Below are 19,595 nucleotides of genomic sequence, written 5' to 3'. Positions count from 1 at the left end.
CGACGTCACCCAGCAGCAAAGCCCTACGTAACTTGAACATTCAATTCGCCAGGAAAAATTAAGGTCTCAACTTAAATGCTGTCATAATTTATTTAACAATGCAGGTTTAATACGATAAGAGAAGTCTTGCAGTTATAAACTGTGTGTATGTCATGAAGCAACGTAGCTCGTGGTGAGCAAGTTATCCAGAGTATATTCATGCAGTATTTGACAATGAGAGCACTTAACGGTTTTCAACGAACTTTACAGATAATTTCAAACCTTTACGAAACTTATTCTCTCTGATTTCCCAACGAAATTACGGGAGGGGACATGGTCTACATTTTCGTTCTACGTGCAGTAAAACCTCTGCATCAGTCATGAAGTTTTAATTTATTATGTCTTTACCACTAATTCTATTCGCAACACATTTTGGAGACAGCACCCACATCTGCTACTGCATGTACTTGCAGAGTTATATCATTGTATGGCAAAGAGTTCAAGAAATACGTCGTTATAAACACTGAGATAAGTAAAGAAGTAGCTTTTGCTTAAAACGGAGACCAAGTTACCCAGACTAGACTGTTCATGTGTCTGACTAGACTAGAAAAAAATTAAACTTCTCTCAATTCTTTACAAAAACAATCAGTTCGAAACAAATTGAGATCGACGTACAAGATTATGGTACCAGAAATTCTTTGTTAGCTTTCGGTTCAAAGGTATATATACACTATGTGATCAAAAGTAACCGGACACCTCGCTGAAAACGACTTATAAGTTAGTGGCTCCCTCCATCGGTAATGCGGGAATTCAGTATGGTGTTGGCCCGACCTTAGCCTTGGTGGTAGCTTCCAGCCTCGCAGGCATATTTTCAGTCAGGTGCTGGAAGGTTTCTTGGGGAATGGCAGCCCATTCTTCACGGAGTGCTGCACTGAGGAGAAATATCGATGTCGGTCGGTGAGGTCTGGCACGAAGTCGACGCTCCAAAGCATCCCAAAGGTGTTCTATAGATACAGGTCAGGACTCTGTGCAGACCAGTCCATTACAGGGATGTTATTGTCGTGTAACCACCCCGCCACACGCCGTGCATTATGAACAGGTTCTCGATTGTATTCTTCAACAGTGGGAAGCAAGAAGGTGCTTAAAACATCAATGTAGGTCTGTGCTGTGATAGTATCACGCAAAACAACAAGGGGTGCAAGCCCCCTTCATGAGAAACACGAGCACACCATAACACCACCGCCTCCGAATTTTACTGTTGGCACTACACACGCTGGCAGATGATGTTCACCGGGCATTCGCCATACCCACACCCTGCCATCGGATTGCCACATTGTGGACCGTGATTCGTCACTCCACACAACGTTTTTCCACTGTTCAATCGTCCAGTTTTTATCCTTCTTACACTAAGGGAGGCGTCGTTTGGCATTTACTGGCGTGATGTGTGGTTTATGATCAGCCGCTCGACCATGAAATCCAAGTTTGGTCATCACTCACTTATCTCTGATAGTACTTGTAGCGGATCCTGATGCAGTTTGGAATTCTGTTTCGTGGTCTGGACAGATGTGTGCCTATTACACATTAAGATACTCGTCAACTGTGGATGGCCTCTGTCAGTCATCAGACGAATTCTGCCTGTACGCTTTTGTGCTGTACGTGTCCCTTCACGTCTCCACTTTACTATCACATTGGAAACAGTGGGCCTAGGGACGTTTAGGAGTGTGGAAATCTCGCGTACAGACGTATGACACAACTGACACCAAACCATCTGAGCACGTCCGAAGTCCATGAGTTCCGCGGAGCGCCCCAGTCTGCTCTCTCACGATGTCTAACAGCTACTGAGGTCGCCGATATGGAGTACTTGGCACTAGGTGGCAGCAAAATGCACCTAATATGAAAAACGTATGTTTTTGGGGGTGTCCGGATCCTTTTGATCATATAGTGTATATCCTTTGGTCTCTTACCTATTCTGTAGAGCGTTTTTCTCTCCTTTGTAATCTATTTCTGCGGCATCTCTCATGGAATTCCAACGATACTCTGGAAGCGTAGATGAGTTCCCCCTGTCGTGTTGCCTTCTTTCCATTGCTGAAACGTCTCGATGGAAGCGGTCTCGGTGTTCGTCACTCAGCGTCACAACTGCTTGGAAATTTAGTCCAGGAGTGGATCGTGAACGATACATTATAATCTAGCTTGTGCTATATCCTCAGAGGTTCATTAACATATACATTGCAATTTTCTGCTCTTTGATTTTTCAATAAATTGTTAGCAACGTTTTTAATTCTTTCCAAGCTGCTTTCTCTTTCCTTTCAATGACCGTGTTAAATGTTCCGTTCTTAAGGAATTCTTGCATTTGCTGTCCAACGAAGATTACCTCTTTGATCTCCGCATAATTGAGATGTGGGAATTTTGACTGTATATTGTTTAAAGCTTGTCTTTCTTTATTCATCACTTCCCTTAAGTTTTTCTTAAGTCCTAGCTTTTTGTGCAGATGTAGCAATAAGATTTTATCACGGGCCACAAAGAGAATGTACTGTACGTTTCTCTTTTCAGGACAGATTCTTCGTATGTAGTGTGATTTGCTGTCGTGGCTTTCCCACTCGGAAGGGAAGCAGCAACACTTGGTGTGTGGACCTGCATTCTGAATATGATTGCAGTAACCTTCACATCACCACATATCTTCCGCTGATGGACATTATAATTTTATTTTTCAAGAAGCAACTTTACACTTTCGTAGCTCTCCTTTATATGTATGGCGTGATCTACACGGACAGACGACAGTGCGTTTCCGCTGTGAAGCAAAATGGCTTTCAAGCTTAACGTTGAGCAGTCAGTGTAAAGTCTTTGGGATTATGCTTCATTGTCAAAGATATCATCAGACCATTTATATCACTGCATCAACGAGGCTGTTCTCCATTTCAAAGAACGGCGTTGTCTCTTTGTGGATGTTTATATACAGACACTGTCACATGCTTTTTCCAGGATATTTCACTGTTGAAGCCTGGAGACAAGAAGTTCGACCTTGCCTTTTGGTAACTCCAGATCACGAACTAAATCATTAAGTTTTTGTTGACAAATTTTATGTGGGCTAGTGGGCGAGACTGATTCTAGTGTATAATCTGGATTTTTCTGTGAAGACTCAGGCTGCTTTTTGCATTCACATTGCACATCTTCATCAGATTCTAGGACATAACGATCCGAAGGCATAGGAACAGGCAAACCTCAATTTGATACTGGTCCTGTAGCAGATGTAAATGTTAGATGTGCGATGGTCTGCAATTTCTTTTTCGGCATTCCATGTTTAAGAGGAGGCACCATACAAAAATAACTCACGTGATTTAAAGGTTCTCGCCATGTCTTGGGAACCGGGTATGGCAGTAACTTTACTGTTTTCTTTAACCGTACGAAGATTTACTGCACATGAATTACGGAAAATATTTGGTGGCCAAGATTTATCGTCATCTGCTTTACAGCTGAAGTAATGATAATATGCTGTCTTTACCGGTTTAGTTAGTTCACGTAACTGAGAAGCAAAAGTCACTTCACCGCACACATTAAAAAAGCTATTCACACTTTTAACATAGTTACGTGGCATCTTATAGTTGAATTAATCTGAAATGTAAACAAAATAAATTTGCTTAAGAAAATTTAGATTATGAATACGTCTTTTACACCCATGAAGATCAATAAAGGTTTACGCTTTATTTTTTATTTACCTGTGAAAATTTAACTTCAACCACAGAAAATTATTGTGAAAGCGAAGCAGAGATGTTCTATGAGCACAACAAACGACATTTGTGTAATAGTAATGGCATATCTAGGAGCAAAATATGGCATACTCAATGCTGACAGCCTTTATTTTTATCAATAAAAATGTTACCAACACTGCAAAATTTCCCTTTATCATAAAATAAATTCTTGTTTTTTTCGTTACTTTCACATTGAAATAAACGGGAATTAACTATTTTTAACTCGTGTAGATTTTCAGTGTAATAAGAGTATTTAGCGTCTTCCAATAAACTTTAAACACAGTTCTTCCGCCTCCAGCGGTGACCAATGATAGACGTCTACCGTTGGTCACCGCTGGGGTCGTTGCTTACGCTCACGTGCTCATAGCTTGCTATATAAACCAAGGCAAAATGTAAATTCCTTACAGTCTCCTGCCACACTTCGGTAGATGTGACGCCACCAGCAGTCGACCACCGGGTAAAACATTATATTTACGTTATCCACTCTTATACGATGGTTGTCATTAGTTTTGTCTAAGATATATATTGCAATTTCACAGTATGTTCGCCCTGAAGATGGCCCCTGCGATGGGCTGAAACCGGTCGGCACTAAATAAATATAAAAACGCGATTAAGACTGTTTTCTTAATACTAAATTAGGGATTACATTATTAATGTGTGTCAGTCGTCCGGCGCTCGGGATCATGGATATGATGGGGAATCTTGTTCTCCCATGTCGTCCCTCGCAGGGTCTCGTCACAGTCCTCCTTTTGAACCAGTGTACTCGACTGAAACGTTGACTCATCCCGTTACGCGTCAAGCAGTCAAATGAGTGAATGGTTTGGAAGTCTGTTTTCCAGGTGGATACTGGCGAATCCAATTCTCTTGTGAATGGTACTACACACACTGCGTTAGGTTCTCCTCCACTACAGCCTCCTCGTCGAAGAGTAACGCCATTAAATACACATGAAAGGTGTTTTTGCTGTAGCACTCTCCTACAAAAGTGATTCAGGGAACCTTTCCTTTTAGGTTGTTGCTTCCGGTAATGCGAAAAATATCTTGGATTAGATGTATTCAAACATTCTGGGTTTTCCATTTCGAATAATGTGTGCTTAGTTTTCACTGTGATTACATTTCGCAGCACTGTCGGCTTAACTGCCTCGTATTCAGATCTGTTTACCCCTGGGTTAGAACGGGCTGCTGATGCAGCTGTAAAAAATTCACTTAAAACCATGGATCGTGCCTAGCTTCTCTCATGTTCGCCCGATTCCGGACATCCTGCGGGACGAGGTTAAGCCAGAACTGGACAGACTGGTGGCCCTCGAGGTGATTACACCTGTGTCGTCGAACCAATGGACTTCACCTACAGTCTGGAACCGCGCGACCATTGCGGTCGCAGGTTCGAATCCTGCCTCGGGCATGGATGTGTGTGATGTCCTTAGGTTAGTTAGGTTTAAGTAGCTCTAAGCTCTAGGGAACTGGTGACCTCAGCAGTTAAGTCCCATAGTGCTCAGAGCCATTTGAACAATTTGACTTCACCTATTGTGATCGTGGAAATACGGGAAGGCTCTCTCCGCATATGTGATGGTGTTAAGGCCGTTAACGTCCAGGTCATTGTCGGTCGTTCCCTGCATGGAGGACTTGTTTTCCAAGTTACAAAACGGCGTCTGTTATAATAATGTCGATTTGTTGGTGGCATACTTACAGTTATCAATTATTCAAAATAACAGTCACAATCGCATTATTTATTTTGCCGCCAACCGGTTTCTACCCGCGATGGGGTCATCTTCAGGGCAATTTACACCATTTGATCGCTCGCTGGAGTCATCACCCTGCCTGTGCATGGTTGATTATAAGTAAATTAATCGCTGTTTATCTCCATATAACTATGTTGTCTAAAAAATTAATACTTACAGTTGCTGCTGCACCCTCAATCTCGGGAGCTACTGGTGCTCAACGCACCCTTTGGCCTCTACATGTATAATAGACTGGCCTTTAGTATTTCTAATGTGTTAGCGATCTTCCAGATTTGTTTGGTGCAGCCAATGCAGTACATTCCTTCATGTTGCAGTTATTTAGTGACATCACAGTGACAGGGGCCTCAACTGGTGAAAACCTTCAGAACCTGCAGTCTTTATTTTCTCGGTTAAAAGAAGATGGGATCTAGAGCAACTTGTATAAACGTAAATTTTTCCGGAAGTCTGTTGAGTACCTCGGGTTTATCATTAGCAAACGGGGCATGAGTCCTACCAAGCACGTCCGTGCCATATAAAGCTATCGCGGCCGTTTCATTCTCCATGTGAAAAAATTGGACTTTGCGAAAATCGGGAATTTGCGACGGTACACGCTTCCCAACCGTTCAACGCACTGTGAAAAACAGGAGCTCTATTGTGAACACCGCGACGCTGCTTCTTCCGCGCTTAAACGAGTCTTCCAGTCGGGGTCGTGCCTCATAGTGTTTTCACTCTTGTTCTAGGCACAGATGCGACGCGGCCTGTCGTCAGGTCGGCCCTGACCCACAAGGAGGAGGAACATCCTATTGCTCTTGCTGTCAGGACGCTCAGTGCTGCCCAACACAACTACCCCAGGCTGAAAACGAGGCTTTTCAGACCTCTCTACATGGCGTCAAATTCCTGCTGCTGACCAACCACAAGCCATTACCCTCATTGTTTGGGCCACGTTATAGCCTCTTGTACAAGGCAGTGCAAAGGCTGCAACGTAGGGCTTTACCAATGAAATCCTCTATAAGCGAACAGCCGCCATGCCAATGCCCATACTTTGTCCCAGCTTCCAGTGCACACGGATGCACAATTTGACACCCAGAAACTAGTTATCTTTTAGGTAGATTCGGATTCTGTGTCGACCTTGCACGACTTTCCCCTCCTTGCTACACTAATTGCGGCCCAGACGAGAGCAGACCCTGGTCTCGGCACCATGACCATGTGCGTTAAGCATAAGCGGCCGCCACGATACATATATATATATATATATATATATATATATATATATATATATATATATACACTCCTGGAAATGGAAAAAAGAACACATTGACACCGGTGTGTCAGACCCACCATACTTGCTCCGGACACTGCGAGAGGGCTGTACAAGCAATGATCACACGCACGGCACAGCGGACACACCAGGAACCGCGGTGTTGGCCGTCGAATGGCGCTAGCTGCGCACCATTTGTGCACCGCCGCCGTCAGTGTCAGCCAGGTTGCCCTGGCATACGGAGCTCCATCGCAGTCTTTAACACTGGTAGCATGCCGCGACAGCGTGGACGTGAACCGTATGTGCAGTTGACGGACTTTGAGCGAGGGCGTATAGTGGGCATGCGGGAGGCCGGGTGGACGTACCGCCGAATTGCTCAACACGTGGGGCGTGAGGTCTCCACAGTACATCGATGTTGTCGCCAGTGGTCGGTGGAAGGTGCACGTGCCCGTCGACCTGGGACCGGACCGCAGCGACGCACGGATGCACGGATGCACGCCAAGACCGTAGGATCCTACGCAGTGCCGTAGGGGACCGTACCGCCACTTCCCAGCAAATTAGGGACACTGTTGCTCCTGGGGTATCGGCGAGGACCATTCGCAACCGTCTCCATGAAGCTGGGCTACGGTCCCGCACACCGTTAGGCCGTCTTCCGCTCACGCCCCAACATCGTGCAGCCCGCCTCCAGTGGTGTCGCGACAGGCGTGAATGGAGGGACGAATGGAGACGTGTCGTCTTCAGCGATGAGAGTCGCTTCTGCCTTGGTGCCAATGATGGTCGTATGCGTGTTTGGCGCCGTGCAGGTGAGCGCCACAATCAGGACTGCATACGACCGAGGCACACAGGGCCAACACCCGGCATCATGGTGTGGGGAGCGATCTCCTACACTGGCCGTACACCACTGGTGATCGTCGAGGGGACACTGAATAGTGCACGGTACATCCAAACCGTCATCGAACCCATCGTTCTACCATTCCTAGACCGGCAAGGGAACTTGCTGTTCCAACAGGACAATGCACGTCCGCATGTATCCCGTGCCACCCAACGTGCTCTAGAAGGTGTACGTCAACTACCCTGGCCAGCAAGATCTCCGGATCTGTCCCCCATTGAGCATGTTTGGGACTGGATGAAGCGTCGTCTCACGCGGTCTGCACGTCCAGCACGAACGCTGGTCCAACTGAGGCGCCAGGTGGAAATGGCATGGCAAGCCGTTCCACAGGACTACATCCAGCATCTCTACGATCGTCTCCATGGGAGAATAGCATCCTGCATTGCTGCGAAAGGTGGATATACACTGTACTAGTGCCGACATTGTGCATGCTCTGTTGCCTGTGTCTATGTGCGTGTGGTTCTGTCAGTGTGATCATGTGATGTATCTGACCCCAGGAATGTGTCAATAAAGTTTCCCCTTCCTGGGACAATGAATTCACGGTGTTCTTATTTCAATTTCCAGGAGTGTATATAAAATGTGTGTGTGTGTGTGTGTGTGTGTGTGTGTGTGTGTGTGTGTGTGTGTGTGTCCAACATCTCTTCCTAAAGTACTAGATTCCTTCCAATCAAATTTGGTGGCACACTTCTTGCTTGCTGTATGAAAATCAGCACTGTGGTGGCTAGAATGTCAGCTCCCATATAAGCGGGGACAGTGCAAAAACACTTTTCAACCCCTGTCATGCAGGCTGCCTTGTATACCAGGATTGTTGTGTGACCTACAAGAGGTACATTGTGGAGGGATACACTTGAGCAGAGATAGGGGAAGGGGATGGGTAGTGAAGATAGCTAGTGAGAAAGGGAAAGATGAGGTGTTCAAAGAAAGGAGCGAGCAAGAGATGGACAGCCTGAGAGGAGAAGGAGGTAATGAACAGAGAGAGTGGTAAGATGAGATGTTGAGAGGGAGGGAGAGAAGCAGATCGGCAGAGAGAAGGAGCAGAGGGCAGATTGAGGAGGCAGGTGGAAGGTGTAGATGGGTGGGGAATAGGTGGAAAAAGAAGAGGAGGTAAGAAGGAGACAGACGGAAAGAGGGGAGAAGGATATGGAGAGAGGGCGGGGGAAGACGATATGTTTGGAAAGAGGAGACTGACAAAGAGACAGGGGAGGAGGAGGGAGGAGATGGAGAGACACAGAGAGTGGGAAGGTGGAAATAATAGATGGAGGTTGGAAGTTAGTAGGGTCGGATGCATCAACCTGACTACCATTATAACTAAACCGAATGCTGGAATGTGATATAACATGAGTTATATACTATAATTAATGTGTTGATGCCAGTGGTTAGTCACTTGAGAGCCGTGGTGCCACATAGATTGTATTAAATGGGGAGCGCAATGGGCCAACGTGCAGCTAAAGTCATTAGCACCACAGACCACGACCTTTATATTTCTAAAAAGATGTTTGACTCTCAAAGATAGTCCTGCTCTTCCACTCTCTATGCTACTCACTGAAAGCAATATTGGGAAGCAACAAATCAATCAAGTAATATTGTAATGAGAAAGGGTATTGCAGCAAATAAGAACATGGGTCTACCACGATAAATGAAATATAATTCAGAGGCGCAGTGTCCTCCAATAGAGCACATGTTACATCTGCAAGGGATTTCTATTACAGTAAAGTGTGGCACCTGTAGTTAATCCAAGAATACACAAACGACAGTGTATCAGGCTAACGTCTTCCCTTATGTGCCTTATGATGACGCATGTCTCATTTATGTTCATAAATTATCTTCACAATGAATCAGGCTCTATGCTTCAGAACAATGCAACATACGTTAGCCTCTTCTAGAACAATCTGTATTCTCTTTACATACATAGAACTTAGGTACCGGTTTCACTCAGAGTTAACACTTAATTCTGCACTGCCACGAAGGGCTTCCAATGATGCAACTACAACAAACGCTCATTCGCCTAAACATTACCACATTACACAATGAATTTAGATTCGTTGAACTGCACTCGACCCTATAACCGTCTTACGTACAGTAAAACCTTGAAGACTTATCAGAAATTCACGCCAGTGCTGAGCCATGCAAGAAATCACTTACCCATGACGATGAGACAGCATGTTGACTGTGATACGTGGTTGTACCGTTGTTCTAAAATTCATCACAGTTCCAATGAGACTTCGTATCACACAATCAAAATCACTGACCCGCGTATGCGTATTAAATTTCAGAATAACCTGTCGCTACTCAGCTTCTGTTCCAGACATTGAGAGTAGTGCCTGGAAAGCCATTTGCACTGTAAAAGTACTTACTGACCGAATAAAGTTAGCATTTCATCGGAGTGGTCAGATACGAATCAGTCCATCGTGAAGGACGCAGAGCGATCCCCCAGAGCAAAAGAGCCAACGCCAAATCTAGCACTCCCCTCCACTTTATTCGTACCTCCAGGCCAATGAGTGATTACGTCGTTACTCGCTTTATGAACTAATGAAAGAAAATAGCATGCTTAAGCCCTCAATTACGAGCTTTAGATTGCATTTAAAATACGAGGGTTGGGGCTTAAATAGTGGAAACTACTTATTCACAACCGATACAAAAGAGTTACATGTTTGTACCTGTTACTGTCCTTCAAAGTAGTCACCAGCGTTGAGTAGAACCCGTTGCCAGCGATGTGGAAGGCGTAGTATACCGTCAGCAGAGTCTGTTCTGTTTATGGTGCGAATGGAATCTCTGGAACAGTTCTGAAGCGAATGCCACGAAGTGGTTCATTCATCTTCGGGATCAAATCAGAGTCACAAGGACTGTGGCCGAGCGGTTCTAGGTGCCTAAGTCTGGAACCGCGCTGCGGCTATGGTCTTAGGTTCGAATCCTGCCTCGGGCATGGATGTGTGTGATGTCCTTAGGTTAGGTAGGATTAAGTAGTTCTAAGTCTAGGGGACTGATGACCTGAGATGTTAAGTCCCATAGTGCTTGGAGCCATTTTCACAAGGACTTAAGTCCAGGGAGTATGGTGGATGGCACAGTACTTTCTAGTCCCATCGACTGAACAGAGCGCCCGCGCGTTGTCATACAAAATGATGGGTGGGTTGCGCAGAAAGTGTCGCTGCTTCTATCGCAAAGCTGGTCGCAGGTGATGCTCCAAAAACGAACAGTAATACTGTGCATTGACGGTCTGCTGTGGAGGAGCGTAATGCGTTAGAATAGCAACGTCACAGTTGTACACGATAATCACCATAAATTTTACCATACTGGGGCTGATTCCCCGCAGGCCTCTGGAAGACGTTGATGACACTGTCGTGCTATACGACCTCTGGCACATTCACTCTTGATCCAATTCCGTTGTTCCTGTTTCGAAAACATAGTGACACCGTTACGTTAGACCGCTCGCTCACGAGTGACGATGTTTCCTTCGACTGTGCGCACGCCGGTGACGTGGGACTGGCGAGTCCATTTGCTCGGAGGTAAGGTAGCTATCTCAACAACGTGTGCTATCAGCGACAATAGTAGATTCCATTTCATACTGTTTCCACAGCAGTGTTGCAACTATTTCAGTTCCAGCCTACGTATATTTTTCTTAGCCTGAAGCGTTAAGAAGAAGGTGGACTATTTTCTCTCGACGCAGATATCTCGCAATATCGCCATCGAAGTTCTGCAGGAGGGGTTCCCCTCAGCATTCACAATTCTTATTACGGAACGGTATTACTATTCTGAAATTGCTCTAGAAGGTACCAGAAACCTATCATTTTCCCGCGCAACTAGCACTCCTGTCTACATTCTGCCACGTCAACCAGTGCGCCTTCCTGCCCGAGACGAAATGGTTCAAATGGCTCTGAGCACTATTGGACTTAACATCTGAGGTCATCAGTCCCCTAGACTTACAACTACTTAAACATAACTAACCTAAGGACATCACACACATACATGCCCGAGGCAGGATTCGAACCTGAGACCGTAGCAGCAGCTCGGCTCCTGACTGAATCGCCTAGAACCTCTCGGTCACAGCGGCCGGCTGCCCGAGATGACTCAAGCCTTCTATACCGATTGTTCGAAGAATGCCTGGCCATTGCCTTCTGCATACTCTCATTTACATTTACTTTGATTAATAACGAACATACACTCCTGGAAATTGAAATAAGAACACCGTGAATTCATTGTCCCAGGAAGGGGAAACTTTATTGACACATTCCTGGGGTCAGATACATCACATGATCACACTGACAGAACCACAGGCACATAGACACAGGCAACAGAGCATGCACAATGTCGGCACTAGTACAGTGTATATCCACCTTTCGCAGCAATGCAGGCTGCTATTCTCCCATGGAGACGATCGTAGAGATGCTGGATGTAGTCCTGTGGAACGGCTTGCCATGCCATTTGCACCTGGCGCCTCAGTTGGACCAGCGTTCGTGCTGGACGTGCAGACCGCGTCAGACGACGCTTCATCCAGTCCCAAACATGCTCAATGGGGGACAGATCCGGAGATCTTGCTGGCCAGGGTAGTTGACTTACACCTTCTAGAGCACGTTGGGTGGCACGGGATACATGCGGACGTGCATTGTCCTGTTGGAACAGCAAGTTCCCTTGCCGGTCTAGGAATGGTAGAACGATGGGTTCGATGACGGTTTGGATGTACCGTGCACTATTCAGTGTCCCCTCGACGATCACCAGTGGTGTACGGCCAGTGTAGGAGATCGCTCCCCACACCATGATGCCGGGTGTTGGCCCTGTGCGCCTCGGTCGTATGCAGTCCTGATTGTGGCGCTCACCTGCACGGCGCCAAACACGCATACGACCATCATTGGCGCCAAGGCAGAAGCGACTCTCATCGCTGAAGACGACACATCTCCATTCGTCCCTCCATTCACGCCTGTCGCGACACCACTGGAGGCGGGCTGCACGATGTTGGGGCGTGAGCGGAAGACGGCCTAACGGTGTGCGGGACCGTAGCCCAGCTTCATGGAGACGGTTGCGAATGGTCCTCGCCGATACCCCAGGAGCAACAGTGTCCCTAATTTGCTGGGAAGTGGCGGTGCGGTCCCCTACGGCACTGCGTAGGATCCTACGGTCTTGGCGTGCATCCGTGCGTCGCTGCGGTCCGGTCCCAGGTCGACGGGCACGTGCACCTTCCGCCGACCACTGGCGACAACATCGATGTACTGTGGAGACCTCACGCCCCACGTGTTGAGCAATTCGGCGGTACGTCCACCCGGCCTCCCGCATGCCCACTATACGCCCTCGCTCAAAGTCCGTCAACTGCACATACGGTTCACGTCCACGCTGTCGCGGCATGCTACCAGTGTTAAAGACTGCGATGGAGCTCCATATGCCACGGCAAACTGGCTGACACTGACGGCGGCGGTGCACAAATGCTGCGCAGCTAGCGCCATTCGACGGCCAACACCGCGGTTCCTGGTGTGTCCGCTGTGCCGTGCGTGTGATTATTGCTTGTACAGCCCTCTCGCAGTGTCCGGAGCAAGTATGGTGGGTCTGACACACCGGTGTCAATGTGTTCTTTTTTTCCATTTCCAGGAGTGTATATTTATTCATGTCACCTTATGGGTGGCGAGAATTACTTTGCTTTAAATTTGGGTGAAGCCCTTAATTTATTATTATTAAAATTACTATTGCAGCCTTTATATAAAATTGCAAAATAGAGTGGGCGTATTTATACACGACTACGTAAAGTAGTTGCTACTTTAAAAGGTGGGGCCATGAGGTTGACGTAAGGGCACGGGAGGAAGAGATGTACCCAAGGAGGGTGGAGGAGGAACTGTGTGCGGCTAGTTGTATACATTTAAAACTCTTCTGACACGAGTAAAATAAAGAGATAACATTTTAGAATACTGATCGAATTTCGGGAACGTGCGTTGTTAATCGCGTGAAACGTGAACATTGGATTGTGGGCACCCTCCCGATTGACGTGAAAAGTGCGCGACATGAGCTGTAGTGAGCACAAGGCAGTCTGTCTGTGCCCTTCTACTTCTGCATTAACATCCATACTCCGCAAGCCACCTGACGGTGTGTGGCGGAGGGTACTTTGAGTACCTCTATCGGTTGTCCCTTCTATTCCAGTCTCGTATTGTTCGTGGAAAGAAGGATTGTCGGTATGCCTCTGTGTGGGCTCTAATCTCTCTGATTTTATCCTCATGGTCTCTTCGCGAGATATACGTAGGAGGGAGCAATATAATACTTGACTCCTCGGTGAAGGTATGTTCTCTAAACTTGAACAAAAGCCCGTACCGAGCTACTGAGCGTCCCTCTTGCAGAGTGTTCCACTGGAGTTTATCTATCATCTCCGTAACGCTTTCGCAATTACTAAATGATCCTGTAACGAAGCGCGCTCCTCTCCGCTGGGTCTTCTCTATCTCTTCTATCAACCCCATTTGTTACGGATCCCACACTGCTGAGCAGTATTCAAGCAGTGGGCGAACAAGTGTACTGTAACCTACTTCCTTTGTTTCCGGACTGCATTTCCTTAGGATTCTTCTAATGAATCTCAGTCTGGCATCTGATTTACCGACGAGTAATTTTATATGGTCATTCCACTTTAAATCATTCCTAATGCCTACTCCCAGATAATTTTGGAATTAACTGCTTCCAGTTGCTGACCTACTATATTGTAGCTAAATGATAAGGGATCTTTCTTTCTTTGTATTCGCAGCACGTTGCACTTGTCTACATTGAGATTCAATTGCCACTCCCTGCACCATGCGTCAATTCGTTGCGGATCCTCCTGCATTTCAGTTCAATTTTCCATTGTTAGAACCTCACGATATACTACAGCATCATTCGCAAAAAGCCTCAGTGAACTTCCGCTGTCATCCACAAGGTCATTTATGTATATTGTGAATAGCAACAGTCCTACGCGACTCCCCTGCGGGACACCTGAAATCACTCTTACTTCGGAAGACTTCTCTCCATTGAGGATGACATGCTGCGTTCTGTTATCTAGGAACTCTTCAATCCAATCACACAATTGGTCTGATAGTCCACATGCTCTTACTTTGTTCATTAAAGTACTGTGGGTAAATGTATCAAACGCCTTGCGGAAGTTAAGAAACACGGCACCTACCTGGGAACCCGTGTCTATGGCCCTCTTGAGTCTCGTGGACGAATATCGCGGGGCTGGGTTTCACACGATCGTTTTTTTCGAAACCCATGCTGATTCCTACAGAGTAGATTTCAAGTCTCCAGGAAAGTCATTATTCTCGAACATAATACGTGTTCCAAAATTGTACAACTGGTCGACGTTAGAGATATAGGTCTATAGTTGTGCACATCTGTACGACGTCCCTTCGTGAAAACGGGGATGAACTGTGCCCTTTTCCAATCTTTTGGAACGCTACGCTCTTCTAGAGACCTACGGTACACCGCTGCAAGAAGGGGGGCAAGTTCCTTCGCGTACTCTGTGTAAAATCGAACTGGTATCCCACCACGACCAGCGGCCTTTCCTCTTTTGAGCGATTTTAATTGTTTTTCTATCCCGCTGTTTTCTATTTCGATATCTACCATTTTGTCGTCTGTGCGACAATCTAGAGAAGGAACTACAGTGCAGTCTTCCTCTGTGAAACAGCTTTGGAAAAAGGCATTTAGTATTTCGGCCTTTAGTCTGTCATCCTCTGTTTCAGTACCATTTTGGTCAAGGAGTGTCTGTACATATTGTTTTGATCCACTGTGACAGGTGGGCGTGGTGTCGTGGGGCTTCGGCTGCGCCAACGAGTTCCCGGGCGTGTACGCGCGCCTCGACACGCAGCTGCCGTGGGTGCTACAGGTGATCGCCGGCGCGCCGCTGCCGCTGCCCAGCGCCGCAGTGTGCGCCGCCTGCTCGCTGGCTGCGGTTCGCCTCTGCCTGCCGTGACGGCGCTGCGTCGCACTCGCTCCAAACTGGCGGCCGCCTCCACGGTGAAACAGCGCGCATCGTCCTTCTGGGTCACGACGGAACCTCAATCGTCTTCATGTTGACAATATGTACTGTTTCCACCTTTACATATATTAAACTCAGTCTGCGCTGCGCGTTTCTCACCAAAACTCTTTATCTCATGCCTTTTTACACTACTGGCCATTAAAATTGCTACACCAAGAAGAAATGCAGATGATAAACGGGTATTCACTGGACAAAAATATTATACTAGAACTGACATGTGATTACATTTTCACGCACTTTCGGTGCATAGATCCTGAGAAATCAGTACCCAGAACAACCACCTCTGGCCGTAATAGCGGCCTTGATACGCCTGGGCATTAAGTCAAACAGAGCTTGGACGGCGTGTGCAGGTACAGCTGCCCATACAGCTTCAACACGATATCACAGTTCATCAGGAGTAATGACTGGAGTATTGTGACCAGCCAGTTGCTCGGCCACCATTGACCATACGCTTTCAATTGGTGAGAAATCTGCTGGCCATGGCAGCAGTCGCACATTTTCTGTGTATAGAAAGACCCGTACAGGACTTGCAACATGTGGTCGTGCATTATCCTGCTGAAATGTAGGGTTTCGAAGGGTAGAGCCACGGGACGTAACGCATCTGAAATGTTACGTCCACTGTTCAAGTGCCATCAATGCGAACAAGAGGTGACCGAGACGTGTAACCAATGACACCCCATATCATTACGCCGGGTGAACGCCAGTATGGCGATGACGAATACACGCTTTCAATGTGAGTTCACCGCCAAACACGGATGCTACCATCATGATTCTGTAAATAGATCTTGGATTCATCCGAAAAAATGACGTTTTGCCATTCGTGCACCCAGGTTCGTCGTCGAGTACACCATCGCAGGCGCTCCTGTCTGTGATGCAACGTCAAGGGTAACCGCAGCCATGGTCTCCGAGCTGATAGTCCATGGTGCTGCAAACTTCGTCGAACTGTTCGTGCAGTTGGTTGTTGTCTTGCAAACGTCCCCATCTGTTGACTCATGGATCGAGACGTGACTGCACGATCCGTTACAGCCATGCAGATAAGATGCCTGTCATCTCGACTCCTAGTGATACGAGGCCGTTGGGATCCAGTACGGCGTTCCGCGTTATCCTCCTGAACCCACCCATTCCATATTCTGCTAACAGTCATTGGATCTCGACTAACGCGAGCACCAATGTCGCGATACGATAAACCGCAATCGTGATAGCCTACAATCCGACCTTTATCAAAGTCGGAAACGTGATGGTACGCATTTCTCCTCCTTACACGAGGCATCACAACAACGTTTCACCAGGCAACGCCGGTCAACTGCTGTTTGTGTATGAGAAATCGGTTGGAAACTTTCCTCATATCAGCACATTGTAGGTGTCGCCACCGGCGCCAACCTTGTGTGAATGCTCTGAAAAGCTAATAATTTTCATATCACAGCATCTTCTTCCTGTCTGTTAAATTTCGCGTCTGTAGCACGTCATCTTCGTGGTGTAGCAATTCTAATGGCCAGTAGTGTATTAACTGACAAAGTGAACAGTAAACCCAGCCGTAGCAGGAACTAACTTGGCCACGTGGCTAGAACCAACATTGACATCACGCGGTTGTGTTATGTGTGGCTGAGGAAAACATTTCAGACACACTGCTATTGAGATCTACACGGAAAGGTCTCAGGAGATGATAAAAGGGCGTCAGTGAAATCACACCTTCTATTCAGACGTTTATTCCCACTCATTTCACAATCAAAAGCAACATTTCGCAGTGCAGTGAGCAACAGGGTGAGACTCCTGACCTCAGTTTAGCCTGCTGACACTCCCCGGCCGATTCAATCCTTGTCTAACTACACTGGTGCCCAAAATCAAAGCAACAAACCGGCACTTCCCCGTCTTGTTCTAGTTCACGGCATTATCATGCAAAATGTCAACAGACGTCCACACAATCGTGTTCTGCACAGAAGGTGGCATTCTGGTGAATGGACAGCCACGTGGAAGATGACGTCAGGGCATCTACCAAACGGGGTAGTGTCGGCCGGGTAGCCCCACGACGACATCGCTGTGTATACAGTCACAGACGATGCAGTATGGCACAAAGAAGGCGGTTAACAGACTCTCTGTGGCGGTCTGCCATTAGAAGAATGGACTCAGGGCAATTGCAAATTGATGTGTCCTGCAGGCTTAATGTGAATCGTTCTGTTGTTTCTGAGATGTGACGACAGTTTATAGAGACCGAAACAGTATCCGGAAGACCAGGGCAGGGATGACCACATGTGGTATCAAAAAGAGAGGATCGTTATTTGGCCGTAATGGCACGACAGTACCGCGTTAATACTGCAAAGCAACTGGCATCTGACCTAGCAGCGTTCGCTGGGCGTGTTGTATCGAGACAAGCGGTGTACAGAAAGCTTCGGGAGGGTAGCCTTTATCGTCGGAGACCTTCTGTATATGTACCTCTGATGCTCCTTCGCAGAAGGGAACGTCTAAAGTGGAGTCGTCAAAATGCCACCTGGACGGTCGAACAGTGGGCGAATGTTCTTTTCGCAGACGAGTCCCGATTCAGTCTGGGGAGTGACTCTCGACGCATTCGCATCTGGAGGGAACGTCGAACACGATTTCGGAACCCAAACATTTGTGAAAGGAGACCGATATCGATGAGGACTTTGGGCAGGGATTATGTTGACCACTCGAACACCTCTTCATGAAATGTATCGCTGAGTCGGCAAGGTTTAACTGCTGTCAGATATCGAGACGAGATCTTGTTGCAAAGTGGTGTGGTCCCAGACATCGTGCTGACAATAATGCTCGACTTCATAGAGCACAGATGGTTGATGTTTCCTTGGAAACGGAAGGTACTGCACGCACGGCGTGGCCTGCTCAGTCCCCGGATTTGAGTGCCACAGAGCATGTATGGAATGCACTAGGGAAACGTTTTACACTCACGTGAGCATCCTCCAATCACTCTCCGAGACTTGTGAGCAGCTCTGCAGGAAGAACGGGCGTCATTGCCTCAACTTCACTCACAGATTGCCCCGTCTTTTTCAAGCCAGTATTGCTGCCAGAGGTGGTCACACCCAGTGCTGAGCACATTAACTAGTTGCTGTAATGTGTGTGCAAATCCGTTAAGTTGGAAAAAACGGAAAACTTTTCTGTCTACAGTTATGCATGCTGCAGTTGTTCCGTGTTATTTACATTGTTTCTACATTACTATCGCCTGTTTATACTGTCTTGTGGCAAACTAATCGCAACCTTGGAAAATTTCCGTTTGTAGCTTTAATTTTGGACGCCAGTGTACATCGTGGGCCTGCAACCCCATTGAATTTGATGGAACCCCTTTGTAGTGTAACGTGACCGCACTTTTTGCTCTACTGCACAGGGTGGAACCACTAGAGACCGTTCAAAATCAAGCAACGAAATCTGAACGTGATTTGAAGCGAAAAAAGGGTGTGTATGCTTTTCCAACCCTCCTGTTCCACCCCTCCGGTGGCGTGATCTCGGGAATGAGTACCTCCAGCACCTTCCAGTTCGCCAACACTTGCAGGTTGCACCGACGGTGTTGCCGAACTGGAAGGCTCAAAAATGGTTCAAATGGCTCTGAGCACTATGGGACTTAACTTCTGAGATCATCAGTCCCCTAGAACGTAGAACTACTTAAACTTAACTAACCTAAGGACATCACACACATCAATGCCCGAGGCAGGATTCGAACCTGCGACTGTAGCGGTGACGCAGTTCCAGACTGTAGCTCCTAGAACCGCTCGGCCACTCCGGCCGGCGAACTGGAAGGTGCTGGAGGGACTCATTACCACCGCACCTCTTTGTTGAGCAGTTGAAAAATGTACATGTACAGAGTTATTATCCATCTGATTGGCGCTCCATTGCTACTTCAGCGCCTGCTTGTGGGCGTGCAAAATGTAAGGTGTGGAGAAGAGGTTGCCTGCCCTCAAATACTAGAGCAACTGCTGAGCGCCACACAGCCCTTTGTAGTGTGAATAAGGAAGTTAGTAGCAAGTATTTTCCGCTGTATCATGAACAATACAAAGAAGTACCAACTATACGAAAA

At 47.0% G+C, this 19,595-nt stretch overlaps 1 protein-coding gene across 1 annotated transcript in view; it reads left to right on the top strand.

Annotated features, from left to right (window-relative positions):
- LOC126101387 (transmembrane protease serine 9-like) overlaps positions 1–15,490 on the top strand; it is a 63,281-nt gene extending 47,791 nt beyond the window's left edge. The window contains exon 4 of the mRNA XM_049912052.1: positions 15,314–15,490. Coding sequence (XP_049768009.1) covers positions 15,314–15,490 — 177 coding nt within the window. The remainder of the gene's footprint in view (positions 1–15,313) is intronic.
- Positions 15,491–19,595: the final 4,105 nt, after the last annotated feature.

Source organism: Schistocerca cancellata, chromosome 9 (assembly GCF_023864275.1).
Source record: "Schistocerca cancellata isolate TAMUIC-IGC-003103 chromosome 9, iqSchCanc2.1, whole genome shotgun sequence".
NCBI lineage: Eukaryota > Metazoa > Arthropoda > Insecta > Orthoptera > Acrididae > Schistocerca > Schistocerca cancellata.
This window is presented reverse-complemented; position numbering and strand designations above follow the sequence as displayed.